Below are 16,693 nucleotides of genomic sequence, written 5' to 3'. Positions count from 1 at the left end.
CTTTCAAAAACAGTGCCACAGTTTCTCTAAATGTTAACCACAGCATCACCATATATGACACAATTCCACTTTTAGCTGTATGTCCAAGAGAAAAGAAAACATACATGTACACCAAAACTTGTACGTGAAGGTTCATAGCAGCATTATTCATACGAGCCAAACACAACCCATGGGAAACAACCCCCCCCCACTAATGAATGGATAGAATGAGGTCTATCCATACAAGCAACTATGATTCAGCCATGAAAAGAAGCAAAGTCCTGAACATACTACAGCAGGAATTTTGAAAATATTGTTAAATAAGCCAGTCATGAAAGACTACATACTGTATGATCCCTTTCAAATGAAATGTCCAGAACAGGCAAATTCACAGGGACAGAGAGTGGGTTAGTGGTCACTGGGCTGGAGAGTGGGAGTGACCTGAGGTGGGGAACGGACAAGGATTTCTTGCAGGTACAGGGTTTCTTTCTAGAGTGACAAAAATGTTCCAAAATATTGTGCTGATGATTACACCACCCTGGGAATATACTATAAACCACCAAAATGTGTACTTTAAATAGGTGAATAATATGGTATGTGAATTATAACCCAACAGAGTTGTTAAAAAAAAAAGTTCACAAGAAAACTAAAATATACTAAGCAGTGACTGTCAGGCTTTTAAAAACTGATGTTATGTTTTACTTGTAATCTAATAAATGTCCACCCAAACAAATACCACAGAAATCCTGCATGGGGAGAGCACAGACTTTTGCTCTAACTTTGTTACTGGCAATTTTGTACTGAGACCTGCTTTTGTGCAGGTGTCGGTTCTCCTGGTCCTAACGGATCACAAGGCCTGTGACACCTACTTCACAGATGCGGAAACTGAGGCCTCTCTCAATAAAAGGCTTGTTCAAAGCTAAAACCTGGCAACACCAAAGCTTATGCTCTTTCCCCCATCTTTCGAAAAAGTCCTTTGAGTCACATCCTTGGTGTATTTAGCTCGCTGAATTCAACTGTACGTGCTCAGCAAAATGGTGAGAGCACTAAATCACAATGGAGATGGAAGGAGCTCATATCACGCCACATGTCTGTTCCCACAGTGACCGCAGGCCCGGCAGTGGGCTCAGGACAGAAGTCCCAGGCCTGTCATCCCAGCATCCACCACACCGAGTGAAAATTACACACTTAAAGAACTCTCCTTTACAAAAGACACTATATTTTGGCATGTGTACTTCTCATACCAATTAGATGATTACGAGCATTATAGGCTTTTTTGTGATGTTGTATACAAGACACTTTGAGTATGGTACTTTATGGGTCACTTAAGGAATTCTCGAGGGTTATTTGGACACTACATGATTTCTAGATGATTTCGTCTTTTCTACACAATTTTTCTGACTCTAGACCCTAACCCAGAAGTAAAATACTACTGGACTATGAGTCTCCAGGTACCCCCATTTCCTCTTTCAATGGCCCAGAGTTATTTTGACTTTTATGGTCTAGGCTTTTCTAGACAAAAACCAAGATGGCTTGAGTTTTGGTGTACATTGGCTCACGCCTTTGTAGGCAGAAGGAAACAAACATCAGAAACAGCATATTTTACCCTCTCCTACCTCTTCTACTTGTAGGGTTTCTTTTTCAATTTTTTCAAGTAACTCATTTCTCAGCAAGATCTCCTTGTCCAGATTGATGGACATTTCCATTGCTTGGCGTAGCTTGCTCTGAAATATAACAACACAGCAAGTCTTGAGCAAAAATGATCACTCAGAACTACAGGAAGGACAGACAGCTCTTTATTAAGCAGGATGACAGCCAAGACCATCCAGGAACTTGAGCCTGCCTTTCTCAGAATCTTGATACCTACCTACTTGGTAGGGGAAGTAAAGACCCGCAGAGTGGCCGGACACACCAGGACCCAAATCCTGCCCCACCATTTACTAAAAGAAACTTTGGGCAAGTCCCAGAACCTCTCTAAACTTGGGCTGGTCACCTCATAGGGCTGTGGAGAGGCTTCAGGGAGATAATGGTGGTAAAGTGCTGAGCACAGCCCTGGACACGTGGAGAACACTCATACAAATGGCTGCCATTGCCAGACAAAGAGAGAGACACTCCCTGTGAACTAGGTGCTACGGGCATCCCACTTCACAGGTGGAAGAACTGACTCTTCGAATGGGCAAATGAAGAATTTGCCCAGGGTCATAGAGATAAGAGGTTAAGCAGGGTTTGAACCCAGACAGTCTGACTCCAGGGCCCAGCTCCACCGCCACTGGCCCTGGAGGGCTCCTGCACCAGCTGCCCTGCAGCATACCCTTGTATCAATTGCTGCTGCCCGTCACCAGCCTCCCCAGGCCCCTGCTTCTCAGATTCGCCCCCTTTGCTGCACTATTGTCTCCCAGCAGGGAAGGGTCAGCCTGGAGGAGTTGGGACATGCTCTGCTGGGCTGAAGAGTGAGCCAAGTGACAGAAGCCAGTGACTCCAGGGGGATCACTCCACGGACTCTGAGAACGACTCACCCTGCACCAGGCACTGACCAGCACGACAACCTAGGTCCTACCAGACAAGATACCGGCTCACAGTCTGTAAAGCCGCAACCGTGCCTGGCACTGAGAATATGAGGACTGTGGTCAAGGTTTCCCTGGGGGAAAGGATACTGGAAAGGGAGCTGAAAGGCTGTCGAGCATGTCTAGGGAAAAGGGGAGGGGAGAACATGCCAAGCTGAAGAAAAGCCTGGGAGGGGGGCTGCTGGTGCAATATGCTCAGGGTATCAAATCTTAGACCTGGCAGAAAAGCCTGGAGCCACCTGCCTGGGGACGTCAGGGCACTGGGGGCCAGCCCCGCCATTCCTCTTCTCATCAATCCTCCCTTCTTTAAGGCTCATGTCCTGCTCCACATCCTGCACGACATCGCTCTGTTTAGGAAAGCGCCGTGGGTAAGAGACCAGACCGAGGGGGTGGGCTGAGGGGAAGGGGAGGCAGTGCAGGCCTCCACTGCAAACCAGAAAGTCAGGTGGGAGCAAACGAGAGCAGAGGGAAGGCAGTAAGCCCACAATGCAGAGAATCAGGGCAGGAAAGAATGGACCTGCGAAGGCTACTGCAAGGCAGTCCCTGGCTCCGCTGGGGCAGGGCCCTCAAGAAGGAGAGCTATTTGTGATTCTGAGCAGGACAGCAGCCACTTGAGGTGGCCACTTCTGAAGAGGCACTTTAGCCTTCCCTCGCTGTGTAACAAATTACCACAAATTTTGTGGCATAAAGCAACACCCATTTATTATCTCCATTTCTACAGGTCGGAAGTCCAGGCACTGTGTGGCTGGATTCTCTGCTAGGTAGGCTCCCCTGAGGATGAAATCAGGATGCTGGCTAGAGCTGGCTCTCCTCTGGAGCTGGGGTACTCTTCCAAGCTCACAGACTGTTGGCAGAACCCATTTCCTTGAAGGTGTAAAACCAATGTCTCCGTTTCTTTCTAGCTGTGAGCAGGAGGTGGCCCTCAGCTCTTCACGGTCCCTCTACCTTCAAGCCAGCAGCGGAGAACTTCTCACCTAGAGAATTCCCTCCATATTTCAAATCCTGACTTCCTCTTCCAGACAAAACTCTCTGCCTTCAAAGGGTTCATGTGATTAGGTCAGGCCCATCCAATAATCTCCCTATCTTAATGTCAACTATGGCATATCATATTACATAATCATAGAACAGAACAGAACCCATGGGATGCCTGGGTGGCTCAGTCGTTAAGTATCTGCCTTCAGCTCAGCGCATGATCCCAGTGTTCCGGGATCGAGCCCCACATCAGGCTCCTCTGCTGGAAGCCTGCTTCTTCGTCTCCCCCCCCACCCTGGCTTGTGTTCCCTCTCTCGCTGGCTGTCTCTATCTCTGTCAAATAAATAAACAAAATCTTAAAAAAAAAAAAAGAAAGAAAGAAAGAAACAACAGAACCTAATAGTAGAACCCATCATACCCACCGCCTTGGAGCCTGTACTGGGTATATACACCAGGGGGTGGGGAGTCTTGGGGAATATCCTGGAATTCTACCTACCACAAGGCACTAGTTTACATGGGGATCACTAGTTTACAGTCAGTTAGGAATGACACACCATGGCTGTCATCACACACTTATATTCTACCAGATTCCACCAGGCAGGCCTTGACAGCATAAAGTTGGAGAAAAAGGTGCCCCTTTGGCTGAAGCTCACGCACCAAACTGACAGAAGAGACCACATCTGTCTCCTTCATACCTATACCCTCGGCACTTAGCCTGGTGTCTGGCACGCCACAGGTCCTTGTATATTTGGTAACAGTTATTCTGTACATGTGCTGTCAAAGCGAACACACTGGTAATAGTTATTCTGCATGCTGTCAAAAGGTCTTACATGTGGGAGTTGGATATTTACATGCAAGTGGTACCTCCTGCCACCCTCCCATCCCCTAACATACACCTCAATTGCTAGCAGCTCATTTGACCATACTGGCTGAGGACTTGCTTTGGCTAGGCACTGTCCTCAGTGCTAGGAACATAGCACAGACCAGCCAGAGCTCTGTTCTGGTGGCGAGTCACAAAAACCTTCCTCTGACCCATGGTCCCTAGTGGAATCTCCATGCAAATCCAGCTGAGGCCTGACTCCAAAACTCAACAGTTGTTCCACCTCCATTTCTCCCAGAAGACCAAAGAACTGACACACGGAAGAAATGAGCCTGTTTCTCTCTCAACCCATCGCTGTGTCCACCGGAAGACTCCTGTGGGCATCTCCTTCCAAGCTCCACCATCTGCTTACTATTCTTTGAAACAGGTCTACAGGCATGACGATCCCTGGGATTCTGACTGGAGAAGCTCCCATTCCACCCACTGTGGCCTGTGTTGCTGCTGCATGTGTGTCGCAAACAATCTGTCCTCTGCGTTTAGACCTGTCCTAAAGAGCTCAGGCCCTGGACCTGGCAGTTTCATTTTATAAACCAGTAGCTCCACTCCAAACCTCTGGCTCTTCTACACAAGACCTGACAGGCCCTGTGCTACTTAAATTGATTCCACAGGATATGATCAAGATCATACGTAACCACGTACTACCCAGCTCTCCAGCCAACAAGGGCTCAGGAGTCACGGGTATTGGCTTCATCTTGAAACAACAGTGATCAGATAAGCTAACCACTGATAAGATCAAAGTGGATGATCTGTTGCAGACGGATGACACATAAATTTCAAAATGCCAGCACAATGTTGTCTACAGGCTTTATGCCGAGGGGAGGCAGTTGGGTTAGGTGGGACACGTGCTGGACTAGGAGCCTCAGCCCTGTCACAGACTTGTTGCTTGAAGCTGGAAATTCCTCTCTCTTTGGACTTCAGGTTTTTCATTTCTAAAAGGAAAGTGTTGGACAAACATAATGGTCTAGGGGCGCCTGGGTGGCACAGTCGTTAAGCGTCTGCCTTTGGCTCAGGGCGTGATCCCAGCGTTCTGGGATCAAGCCCCACATCAGGCTCCTCCGCTAGGAGCCTGCTTCTTCCTCTCCCACTCCCCCTCTCGTGTTCTCTCTCTCGCTGGCTGTCTCTATCTCTGTCAAATAAATATATAAAATCTTAAAAAAAAAAAAAACCATAATGGTCTAATCTAAACACTTCCAAATTTACATTTTAAAATGACACTGTGTGGGCCGAATGAAGACCACCTGAGAGTTACCTAAGCCTGGAGCCACCAGCATCCTGTGGGCACTAGGCCAGGGGTCAGCCACCTTGCTCTGTAAAAGGCCAGATAGCAAATATTTAGGCTTTGCAGGCCAATAGGCAAAATTGAGGATATTATGTAATTACTTATATTAACAAAAGAAAAAAACAAATTTCCACACGTTTTATTGATGAAATTCAAAATATAATCATTACGTACATTCTGGAATACAGGTCTACTAATGAGAAGAATGGAATTTCTGGGGGAGAAATCAATTTTGCTTAATTGGGTTTCAAAGGTAGCATTCTCTATCGAATTGGTTACAAATATCCTTCTGTAAAAACCATTCTTAGCTCACAGGCCAGTGGGCAGGATACTCTGGCCCACAGTTAGCTGACTATTGCATTATACAGTTGCTGGCAGGGTGGCTGGGTATTCATGGCTATAGTCCCTGCTTAATTATTACTAGTACCTCTTTTTCTCCCACAAGGGTTCTGTGTGGATGAGGAATTATATATTCGTTTTCTGATCTTTAGCTAGGAGAGTTTTCTTCTGAAGGGTTTTAAGCAGGGAAGTGCCTCTTACAGGCCTAAATTAAATAGGGCCCTAAATGTGGTTAGTTCTCAAAACTCACTATGCATAAAAATCATGGGGGGGGTTTAAAAAAAATAGATGCATGGCCCTCATCCCCTAATTCAACTGGTCACGGTTGGACTAGGGTGTTTGTAAACTTAAAAAAAAAACAAAAGTTCTCTGGGTGGTTGCAATGCACAGCTAGGGTTGTGGGAACATTCAGAGTATTTGAGAAGAATGGCTTTGTCAAAAGAAATCAGGGAGCAACAGTAGACGGAAGAACCCCAAGCCTTTGTGTAGCACCGCAGGGGTGCACAGGAACCTCACTGTGGCTGGAAAGGGGGATGTGGGAGGCCTCGGGGGCCTGGGCATCAGGGCGGACCTTACTTTGTATGCGCTGAGGACCTGCAGGGTGTTTCCAGACACCAGCTTTAGCTGGATCAGTTCTTGATTCTTTGCTTCGATTGTCTCTAAAAACTGAGCATTCTCAATCTTCAGCTGCTGAAAATCAACATCATGGAGGGCCTCGCCCACCTCTTCCTTCTATAGCTCAGAAAGAAGAAAGAAATGATGTGAGGTTGTGACTTTGGAATCTGACTCACACCTTGCAGTTCTGGATGAGATTCTGAAAGTCAGTCATCATTCAGTCATTCAACAAACATGGACTGGGGATCTGCTTGGTGCCAGGCATGGTGCAGGGCTCTGGGGTGGAGATCTGAACAAATACAATACTCCCTGGCCTCAAGGAACACATATTCAACCAGGGTTCACAGAGGTCACAGTGTGGTATAGTGGGAGGGGCAGAGGGCACACGGAAGCCCCTCAGCCAGGCCAGAGAAGAATGGAAGACTGGGTCAGGGAAGGTTTCCCACAAGAGGTAGTGTCTAGACAGGGCTATGAAAGAAGAATAAGAAGGAGACCATATAAAAGTTATTTTTACCCTGGAAAACCAGGACCAGCAGCCTGTAAATTCCCTTCCTGTGATCACATGACATTCCTGACCTGTGGTTGTATCAGGGTACTGGGTTCCCTCCCCGACCTGGCCCGTCTTACCTGCCCCACCAGGTCTAGGCCATCTTACATTGGTGGTAGGCAAGAGCCAAACCCGGGAACTGTTCCTCAGCCCCACGCTCTACCCACGCAATACTACCTCTGAGGAGGCTTTTTCCCTTTCCCCTAAACCAACACAACAATTTCCTTAAGCCCCAGTAATGACGTATCCTCCAGCTCAAACACTCCTAAACCATCTTCCACATGAGGCAAATCCCCCGCTGTGGCTCTGTGGTCCCCGCTGCTGTAGCCTCTGGATTAGCAGTTATACATCCTGCATTTCCCTACCATCCCCACTCCCTGCAAGTCCATGAGCGCCTCGGAACAGGACCACCTCAGTCTCAGCTTTGTGCAGCAATGGCTTTTAGGCTAAAAGTCACCCGTCTCCTCCCTCTCTTCCACTTAAATCCCGTCCTCAGGATGCGTGAGCTTGCACAAAGCCTGGAGTGGCAGGAACTCTCTATCCGGAGACAACTCCTCTCTACTTCTTTCTTACACTCATCTCATAATCTCAAATCTCCTTTGTTGACACAGCCACTCTGGCCTTCTCTTCGCTGGGGACCTCCAGGGCAGTGCGTTCTGTCCTCCCCACAGCATGTGCACTGGGAGCCCGCAGCAGGCCCTCCTGAGTCTGTTTGGGCCCATCAGCCCCAGGCTGTCTGACGGGCTCTGTTCCCCGTGCTCTTCAGCTCCCTCTCCTGTGTGAGCCCTACAGTACCAATTCTTTCAAGAGTGCAGCTCTCACAGAGACGCGGTGCTCCAGGTAGAGCTGCTCAGAACAAGAGGAGCAAGCCCACCCCTTTCTTGGGGGGGCCCTGTGATTCTCTGGGTGTAGCCCAGGCCACAACGTCACCTCCGGCTGAGCTGATTTTATCAGATACGCTACGGTTAAGCCACCTGGTACCTGTGCAGACATCTTGGGGGATCAAAACGGAGGAGCTTACATTTGTCCTCAGTCACTTCGTGTTGTTGAAGCTGTCCCAGCTTGCTGTCTTTCAGGATCCCAAGTCAATCAGGCAACAGTTCCGGATGCGTTAATTCTCCTGCACAACTCTGTGTGGTTGTCAGTGGCCACCTCTAATGCACAAGCTGTCAGTGCCCACATTCGAGTTAATTAAAAAAATATTGAGCTAGGAGGGATGGAGCCATGTAATCACATTCGAGAGGCCCTGGGCCAGGTCTGCTTATGGCCTTCAATCAGGAGACTTTAGGCGCTGCACAGGCAACCAAAGCACCCTCAAACTGTGCCACCCAGGCCACACTCACCAAAAAAGGTCAACAAGTACATCACGAGGGTCTTTTAAATTCAAGCCAACTCCATCTACAGATGTGCCGGCACTGTGACTGTAGGAGCTTCCTATCGCTGCTGTGACAAATCACCGCAAACTCAGTGCCTTAAAACAAAAACCTATTACATTACAGCTCATGAGGTCAGAAGTCCAAAATGGTTCTTGGTGCTGGCAGAGCTGCATTCCTCCTGGAGGCCCTAGAGGAGAATCTATTTCCTTGCCATTCCCAGCTTCTAGAGGCTGCCTGCTCTCTTTCGTTCACGATTCCTTCCTCTGCCTTAAAAGTTCATCACTCTGATCTCTGCTTGCAGCATTCCATCTCTCTCTCCTGCCTCCCTCTTACAAGGACCTTTGGGATTATATTGGGGCCACTCACATAATCCAAGATAATCTCTCTTTGAGTCAAGGGGAGATTATTTTAAGATTATCTCAAGATCCTTGACTTAATCACCTCTGCAAAATCCTTTTGCCATGTGAGGTAACAGATTCACAGACTCCAGGAATTAGGACATGGACATCTTTGGGAACGCACTGTTCTACCTTCCACGGTAACCTTAGGAAGAAAGAAAGAGAGAGAGAAAGAAAGGAAGAAAGAGCGAGTCACATACCTGCCTCAACTGTAAAAGCATCTTTTTCCTCTGCACTTTGAGAGAAACATTTTTCAAACGTAATTTATCCTTCATATTATCCTAAAAAATACAAGTAAACTTTAATCCACTTCTCTTCATCTTCCCTGTTGGTTTGAAAAGTTGGTAGGTCTGGGGATGAAAACCAAACCTTGAGCCCTAACATTCAGCATTTACTTTTAGGTCTTTTACATTTACCCAAGCTGGTATTGCTGTAACACTTCACTTATGATAGGGGCACCAGAGTGGCTCAGTTGGTTAAGTGTCAGCCTTGGGGTCAGGTCATGATCTCAGGGTCCTAGGATGGAGTTCTGCATCGGGCTCCCTGCTGAACAGAGAGTCTGCTTCTCCCTCTCCCTCTGTCCCTCCCCCCACTTGCGTGTGCTCTCTCTCTCAAATAAATAAAATCTTTAAAAAGAAAAACAAAACACTTCACTCATGACCAAGAAGCAGAGGTAACTTGGTCTCCTCTACGCAAATTTTCTACTGCTTTTCAATTCAAGATAATTTGGGCACATTCCTGACAAAACAAACTTATGATTCTTTGGTCTTTTATTCTCTTGGTAGTTTATATAATTTTCATCACTTATAACATGTTAGATTTAGTAACCCTTACTATGTTCAGGATCCAAAGCTTGACATGCTACAAAATCTTTGAAAGTGAAGGAACGTTTTATGTCTCATGGTTATAATAACGGAACTTAAAGAGCTTGAGATTTACCTGCCCCCCTCCACGCAGTCACCTGACTAGATGGACTCGCACCACTTTTCTCTAGAAAACATATCAGATCTTGAAACAAACAGCAACAATAAAAAAGAAAAAAAAATCAGTCTGAGATACTATTAATATTCAGCTGGACTGATTGACTCTAGCCTTGATAAATGTGCATTTTAAGACACGCACTTGGGGGGATGCAATAACTCCGCAAGTGTAGACAGCATTTATGGTGGACCAAATGGAGCGGGGCTGCTTCACATGGGTCATTTTTATGTCTGCATCCTATGAATCTACTCTCCCTTTCTGAGCCCCAGCCTCCTTCCAACTCACCCTCCGGCGGTTCATGTCCTCAATGTACTTCATCACTTTCTGAGTGGCCAAAATACTCCCTTTCTTCTTGGATATGGTTTTTAGAATATCTTTTTTAAACTCATGCACTGCTCTCTGAACTTCAGCCCATCGAATTTCAGCTTCCTCAATGATAGCCTGGAGGAGTCAGCACAGAGAAAGAACAGTTTCCAAAAATCCTCAGGGACATCTCCCTCTAAGGAAACCTAAGTTCTCAGGCCTCTTTGTGTCCTAATACATAATGTTTCTTCTTAGCCTTAGAAATATATCTGTAAGATACAAATTTGACTATATGAATGTTATTATTAAAAAGCAGGTCCCGGGGCTCCTGGGTGGTTCAGTCCGTTGAGCATCTGCTTTTGGCTCAGTTCATGATCTCCAGGTCCTGGGACCAAGCCCCACTTCATCAGGCTTCCTGCTTAGCAGGGAGTCTGCTTCTCTCTCTCCCTTTGCCCCTTCCCCCCCGCTCGTGCATGCTCTCTCTCTCAAAAAAATTAATAAAATTTTTTTTAAAAAGCAGGCCTCAGGGGCTCCTGGGTGGCTCAGTCGTTAAGCGTCTGCCTTCAGCTTAGGACGTGATCCCGGTGTTCTGGGATCGAGCCCCACGTCAGGCTCCTCCCCTGGGAGCCTGCTTCTTCCTCTCCCACTCCCTCTGCCTTGTGTTCCCTCTCTCGCTGTCTCTCTCTCAAATAAATAAATAAAATTAAAAAAAAAAAAAAGCAGGCCTCAAAAAAAGGGGGGTATCCATAAGAAGGGAGTGAAAAACAAAACCAGGGCCTCAGGTATCTCTACACATATATATTTCCATATCTGAAGTATTACTTATCCACTAAAAATTATAACATTAATATAATGTGATAGGATATAAAAAATATCTGGATAAAAGATATATACCAAAACATTACACCACAGTCACATCTGGAGAGACGGATTACTAGGGAGACCAATGCTCTTACTATATATACACTTCAGTAATTTGAAAAAAGATGCTATAAATGAATATATGTATTGACATGGAAAGACAGTAAGTGCAAAATACAATTTACAAAATAATATAATACTTTTTATAAAGAAAATTCAAATATGCCTAGAAAATAATCTAAACGCTAGGAGATACACACAAGAGTCAACACTAATTATCTCTGGGTGGACTGTGGATGTTTACAAATGTTCCTTTATCTTACCTGTACATTCAAAATTTTGCTACAACATAGAGATTGTCTTTAAATAAGAAAACACAAACACGTGCACACATTATTTGAAAGAATAAAATGAAAAGATATCCATAGCTACAGAGCAAATCATCTTTGTCCCGGCTTTGTCCCTGGGCACCAAGAAGCAAAAGCATCTCACTTCTCTGGCCAGTCCCTGCCCTCCCCATGGTCTTCCCGTGCCGGAACATCAATCCACTGTAACTGCCACTTTCAACGTATCACTCACTCTCCTACTCAGCCAACCTTATCAGGGTCCTGCTTTCTAAGGCATCAAAGATAAACTCCCCTGCCTGGCTCTCAAGGCCTCATAGCCCTACTCAAATGGATTTCCTCATACAGCCCCCCAATCACACCGGTCCCCTCGATGTCTTGGACTTGCCCATTCATTCCCACCTCCACTTCCTTGCTCCTGTCATTCACCTGACCTAGGGGGCCCTTCTTTTCCTAGTCCTCTACTTTATTCCTCATCGTTCTTCAAGATCATGTCAAGCCCTATGTATAGCCCCACCTCTTCAAAAACATCTTCTTTGGCCACACTAGCCCACATTAACATGCTATAATTCAACAATGCATGTTTAGGGGTGCCTGGGTGGCTCAGTCATTAAGTGTCTGCCTTCAGCTCATGTCATGATCCCAGGGTCCTGGGATCGAGCCCCACGTCAGGCTCCCTGCTCAGTGGGAAGCCTGCTTCTCCCTCTCCCTCTGCTTGTGTTCCCTCTCTCACTGTGTATCTCTCTGTCAAATAAATAAAATCTTAAAACAAAAACAAAAAAACAACGCATGTTTAGCAAGGGGGGAGGGCACAAATGGGGGGAAGGTTAGGTTTATGTGGTATAGATGATTCCATCAATAAAGACATGAGTCTACCGATCTGTCCCTCTGGAGACAATGAGTGTGAGTCTGCGTGCCCAGGTTTAGAAACAGAAACATTTAGGGGCGCCTGGGTGACACAGCGGTCAAGCGTCTGCCTTCAGCTCAGGGCGTGATCCCGGCGTTATGGGATCGAGCTCCACATCGGGCTCCTCCGCTATGAGTCTGCTTCTTCCTCTCCCACTCCCCCTGCTTGTGTTCCCTCTCTCGCTGGCTGTCTCTCTCTAATAAATAAATAAATCTTAAAAAAAAAAAAAGAAACAGAAACATTTAGAAACAGAACAGAAATATCTGTCCTTCATACAATAGTGCTCTCTAATATAAGCCAACAACTACATTCCATGGGCAACTGAATTAACAGTGATGTTTCTTCTCTGGAGGAAAACTGACCATTATTGGTCTCCAACAAAACATGGACCATGGTCATGCGTGCTGCACACAGAAGACGATTTAAAGGATTTTTCATCTAACTCAGTGACTTAAACCCCAGACTCCTTATATTATTAAGGAATTACCATGCATTTTTAAGGGCATTTACGGTTATTGTGGGTTTTTTTTTTTAAGAATCTATATCTTAGGGGCACCTGGATGGCTCAGTTAGGCATCTGCCTTCAGCTTGGGTCATGATCCCAGGGTCCGAGGACTGAGCCCTGCATCAGGCTCCCAATTCAGTGGAGAGCCTGCTTCTCCCTCTGCCCCTCACTCAGCTCGTGCTCTCATTCTCGCTCTCTCAAGTAAATAAATAAAATCTTAAAAAAAAAAACAAGAATCCATATCTTAGCGCCATATACTGAAATATTTATAGATAAATGATATATTGAGGTGTCACTTCATAATAGCCCAGTGGCCTATCATGAGAGAGAAATTGGAATATGGAGGAAACAAGGGTGGCCATATGTTCATGACTGCTGCATGTGGCTGTTGAGTACAGAGGGGTCCACTGTGCTAGCCTCTGAACATGTGTGCACTTTTGAAATTTTCCACTTAAGAAGTTTAGGGGTGCCTGCGTGGCACAATTAAGCGTCTGACTCTTGGTTTCAGCTCAGGTCATGATCTCAGGCTTGTGAGATCAAGCCCGTGTCAGGCTCCACGCTTGGTGTAGAGTCTGCTTGAGCTTCCCTCTCCCTCTCCCCCCGCTCTTCCTCCCTCTCTCTGTGTCTCTCAAATAAATAAAATAAAATAAATCTTAAAAAAAAATTTTTAAATGTGTTGTCTCCTCAAGCAGGCGGGAAGCTCCTTAAAAGAAGGCCTTCAATTTGTCTTCTCCTACTTATGTTTCTTTCAAAATAAGAAAAATTATATGAACACACATACTTCTTGATGAGGTGGAAGTGGGGAGCCCAGGTAGGATGGGCTACAGAGAAAATGGTATACCTCATGATGCTGCAGGTCTCGTTCGGCATTTGCTCTCATGTGCCTTATTTCATCCTTCATGTCTTCCAGCTCCTTTTGGACAAGCTCACATTTTTGGTCGCAACTGAGGCCTATGACACGGTCCGTACCTACGCGGGATTTGGATCTACGCCTGCCTCGTAACTACAATACAAGAAAAACAAAGCCTGGTAGGAATTGATCAAGTTGGAATTGATGCTGAAGTTGGGCATCAAAATGACAACTCAAGTGACAGAGAGAACAAAGTCAACACGAAAGGATTCAGGATATTGGGCCCAAAATGATATGTATTTCACAAGTCAGCCTAAGGCCCCGTGCTAAAGAATTCAAAGGCCTATGGTGGATAATGAACTGAAATAAATAAGGGAAAATGTCTTGAGGGTGTGGAAGGACTGTGAACCTGCTATAAACTAGCATTCAAGTCAGTGTCAGGGGAAGCCCAGATCTCAATGCTTCCTAAACTGAACACAGAAGAGAAATGGCATCTGGGGGCACAGTGTTCAGCTAAAAAACCAGACAAAAATATTTTGGTTCTCTACACATTTAAGCCAAAGGTCACCAGAAGATGGCCCCAGGGAACATGTGGGCCTGAAGAGACATGAGACTGGCCTTCAAAATGTGTAAATATATTTACATCCAGTTTAAAATTTTCAAAAATTAAGTACCCACATTTGAAAATCAGGAGGTTCCACCAGAATAATCTAGATTTCCAGCTTCTCTTGTAAAATCAGCTGCTCTGGCAATAGCAGGCCACCTGGTTGGACTTTTAGATGGGCAAGGAACTCTCCCGTGGCCACAGCAGACCCACTTCGCTCCTATCTGTGGCTAGCTGGGCTTTGTAAACATTTGAGTCCCCCAATTTAAGGGAATTATTTCAAACAAAGATATTCTGGGTCAGTCAATCCACTATTAATTGAAATTGATTCCCTTCACATTCACTTGAAAGAGAAACTAGGGAGGGAAGGAAGAATCACAAGTAGCACAGGGAGAAAATCACATGCCACTTGGCCAAAGAGGGCACACCAAAGGCAAAGACCAAATACCCCTCGCATCTAAAGGGACAGACAGAATAAAAGAATTCTTAGGTCTCCACAGTGTACCTGTGCAAATTCTGCTCCTGACATTTTAATTTCCGATAATCGTGGATGTCGCTGATCCCTGGGCTCCAGTTTATTATAATATTTCTCAAACATCTCTGTCTCAGCTTTCAGAGCAGAGTTTCCATAGCTGCAAGACAGGGTACCTGAGTAAGTTTAAACCCCAAATAACTAGTATTTAACACTTAATAGCTATTACATATGACCTTCTGCAATACACTTAACCTCTTGGCGCCTCAATTTCCTCATCTGTAAAATGGGAATAACAGTACCCATTATCCGGGGTTGCAATAACGAATGCAAACAGAGCCTTTACAACAGTGCCTGGCACACACTAAGTGCTGTTTAAGTATTTGATTTTTTTTAATGTCTAATGAGCCACAAAGTTGAAAGACCTGGGATCATTTTGAAAATTGTTGCTGAGATGAAGCTACAAGTTCCACCTTCCAGTATCCTCTAACCCATTTGTGAAATTCCTTCTGAATTACTACATGCTTGAAAGTTATTACATAGCCACAATCTTTGGATGTTTCCTTTGGTTTATGTTTCTCAGCTGTTCTCTCCAGCACCGGAGAGATGAAGTATCCACAAGAAGTGTATTATAAATGGTGGAAAAGCTTTGAACAGATGGTTTTTAAACAACTAGAGATGACAACTAGAGTTTATCCTGTATATGCCTGCCAAGATTTTGACCTTTTTAGCATTTTCATATATATAACACACAGGTTATGCATATATATATATATATATATATATATATATATATATATATATATATATCTCAACAGCTTGGATATTTTCATATACTACTGAGTGAATTCCTGTAGGCTGAATTTTAGGATTAATGGAAAAGACTCAATGGAAAGCCCGAGAAATCAAAGCGCCTTTTTTTTTTTTTTTTCCAGCATGTCATGTTCCCAGCGTCGGCTGTGGAGTCGCACCTGAGTCTGAATCCCGGCACCACCACTGACTAGGAAAGTGAATTAACCTCTGTGTCTTGGTTCCTCACTCACTTTCTAGGGCTACTGTGCCATTATAGAAGGTCCTCCGTGCAAAATAATGGGCACATAACAGGCATTCAAAAAATTGTAGCTATTAATAATATTACCTCAGTTCTGACCTCAACTATGTATAGACATATAGAAGGTACATCTGTACAACTGCTAGAGCGGGATATGCCGTGAGACCAATAAGTTGTACAATTGACCTCCGAACCTCCGGAAGCGTGCCGGCCGTACCTGAGCTCTTCCACCAGCCCACAAAGCTGGATAACAGGCAGGTCGTTCTCCTCCCCACCTTGCAACTCGCTGACAGGGGTGTCAGAGTCCTCGTCAGTCATCACGCACCCCAAAAGTGGCCCTTGCCAATGCTCTGTGAGGCCAAGAGCGCTGTGCGCTAGCGGCCGAGCGTCACGCGGGCTGCGACCTAGCCGTGCGTTGCCTGAGCGACCGGACGCGTGCGTGAGGGGCGGGACTTCCAGAAGCTCCGCCCGGCGCCGCTCCGCCCTCCTCCGTGCTCACCGGAGCGCAGACATCTCCGCTTCAACGATCATTCTTAACATAATAATACTAGCAGCTACTGTTTGCGCCGCACTTACTATGCCCTTGGCACCGTGTTAAGCATAGTTTATGAAAATCCTTGCGACAACCTTGTAATGTTATCTATCATTCTGTTTATTCTCCAAATAGAGGAAACAGACGCAGAAAGTTAATTCGATTTGTCGGAGTGTCTTCCTTCCCCTATCTCACTCTGAGGCCTCTCTACTCCATTCACCCTGTAGTGCTTCATACATTCTAACGGCAGTTTCTCTCAGATACTGATGTGCTGCATTCCTAGAAGGAAAAAATTTGGTTGATTATTAAATGGTATAAATTCAAAAGACAAACC

General features: G+C 45.6%; 1 protein-coding gene across 3 annotated transcripts in view; it reads right to left on the bottom strand.

The window, feature by feature from the left end:
- CFAP263 (cilia and flagella associated protein 263) overlaps nt 1-16,241 on the bottom strand; it is a 28,776-nt gene extending 12,535 nt beyond the window's left edge. The window contains exons 1-7 of one of the 3 annotated variants that reach the window (XM_045806897.2): nt 16,045-16,241; nt 14,810-14,936; nt 13,692-13,853; nt 10,216-10,371; nt 9,150-9,230; nt 6,590-6,745; nt 1,596-1,703 (exon numbers count right to left, since the gene is read on the bottom strand). In XM_045806897.2, the coding sequence (XP_045662853.2) occupies nt 1,596-1,703; nt 6,590-6,745; nt 9,150-9,230; nt 10,216-10,371; nt 13,692-13,853; nt 14,810-14,936; nt 16,045-16,145 (891 nt within the window). In that variant the 5' untranslated portion in view covers nt 16,146-16,241. The remainder of the gene's footprint in view (nt 1-1,595; nt 1,704-6,589; nt 6,746-9,149; nt 9,231-10,215; nt 10,372-13,691; nt 13,854-14,809; nt 14,937-16,044) is intronic. The other 2 variants (XM_045806898.2, XM_087870468.1) reach the window with 2 other exon arrangements.
- Nucleotides 16,242-16,693: the final 452 nt, after the last annotated feature.

This window comes from Ursus americanus, chromosome 21 (genome assembly GCF_024610735.1).
Source record: "Ursus americanus isolate L20-20 chromosome 21, mUrsAme1.1.p, whole genome shotgun sequence".
NCBI classification, from domain to species: domain Eukaryota; kingdom Metazoa; phylum Chordata; class Mammalia; order Carnivora; family Ursidae; genus Ursus; species Ursus americanus.
The sequence above is the reverse complement of the archived record's forward strand: the minus strand, read 5'-3'. Positions and strand labels throughout refer to the sequence as shown.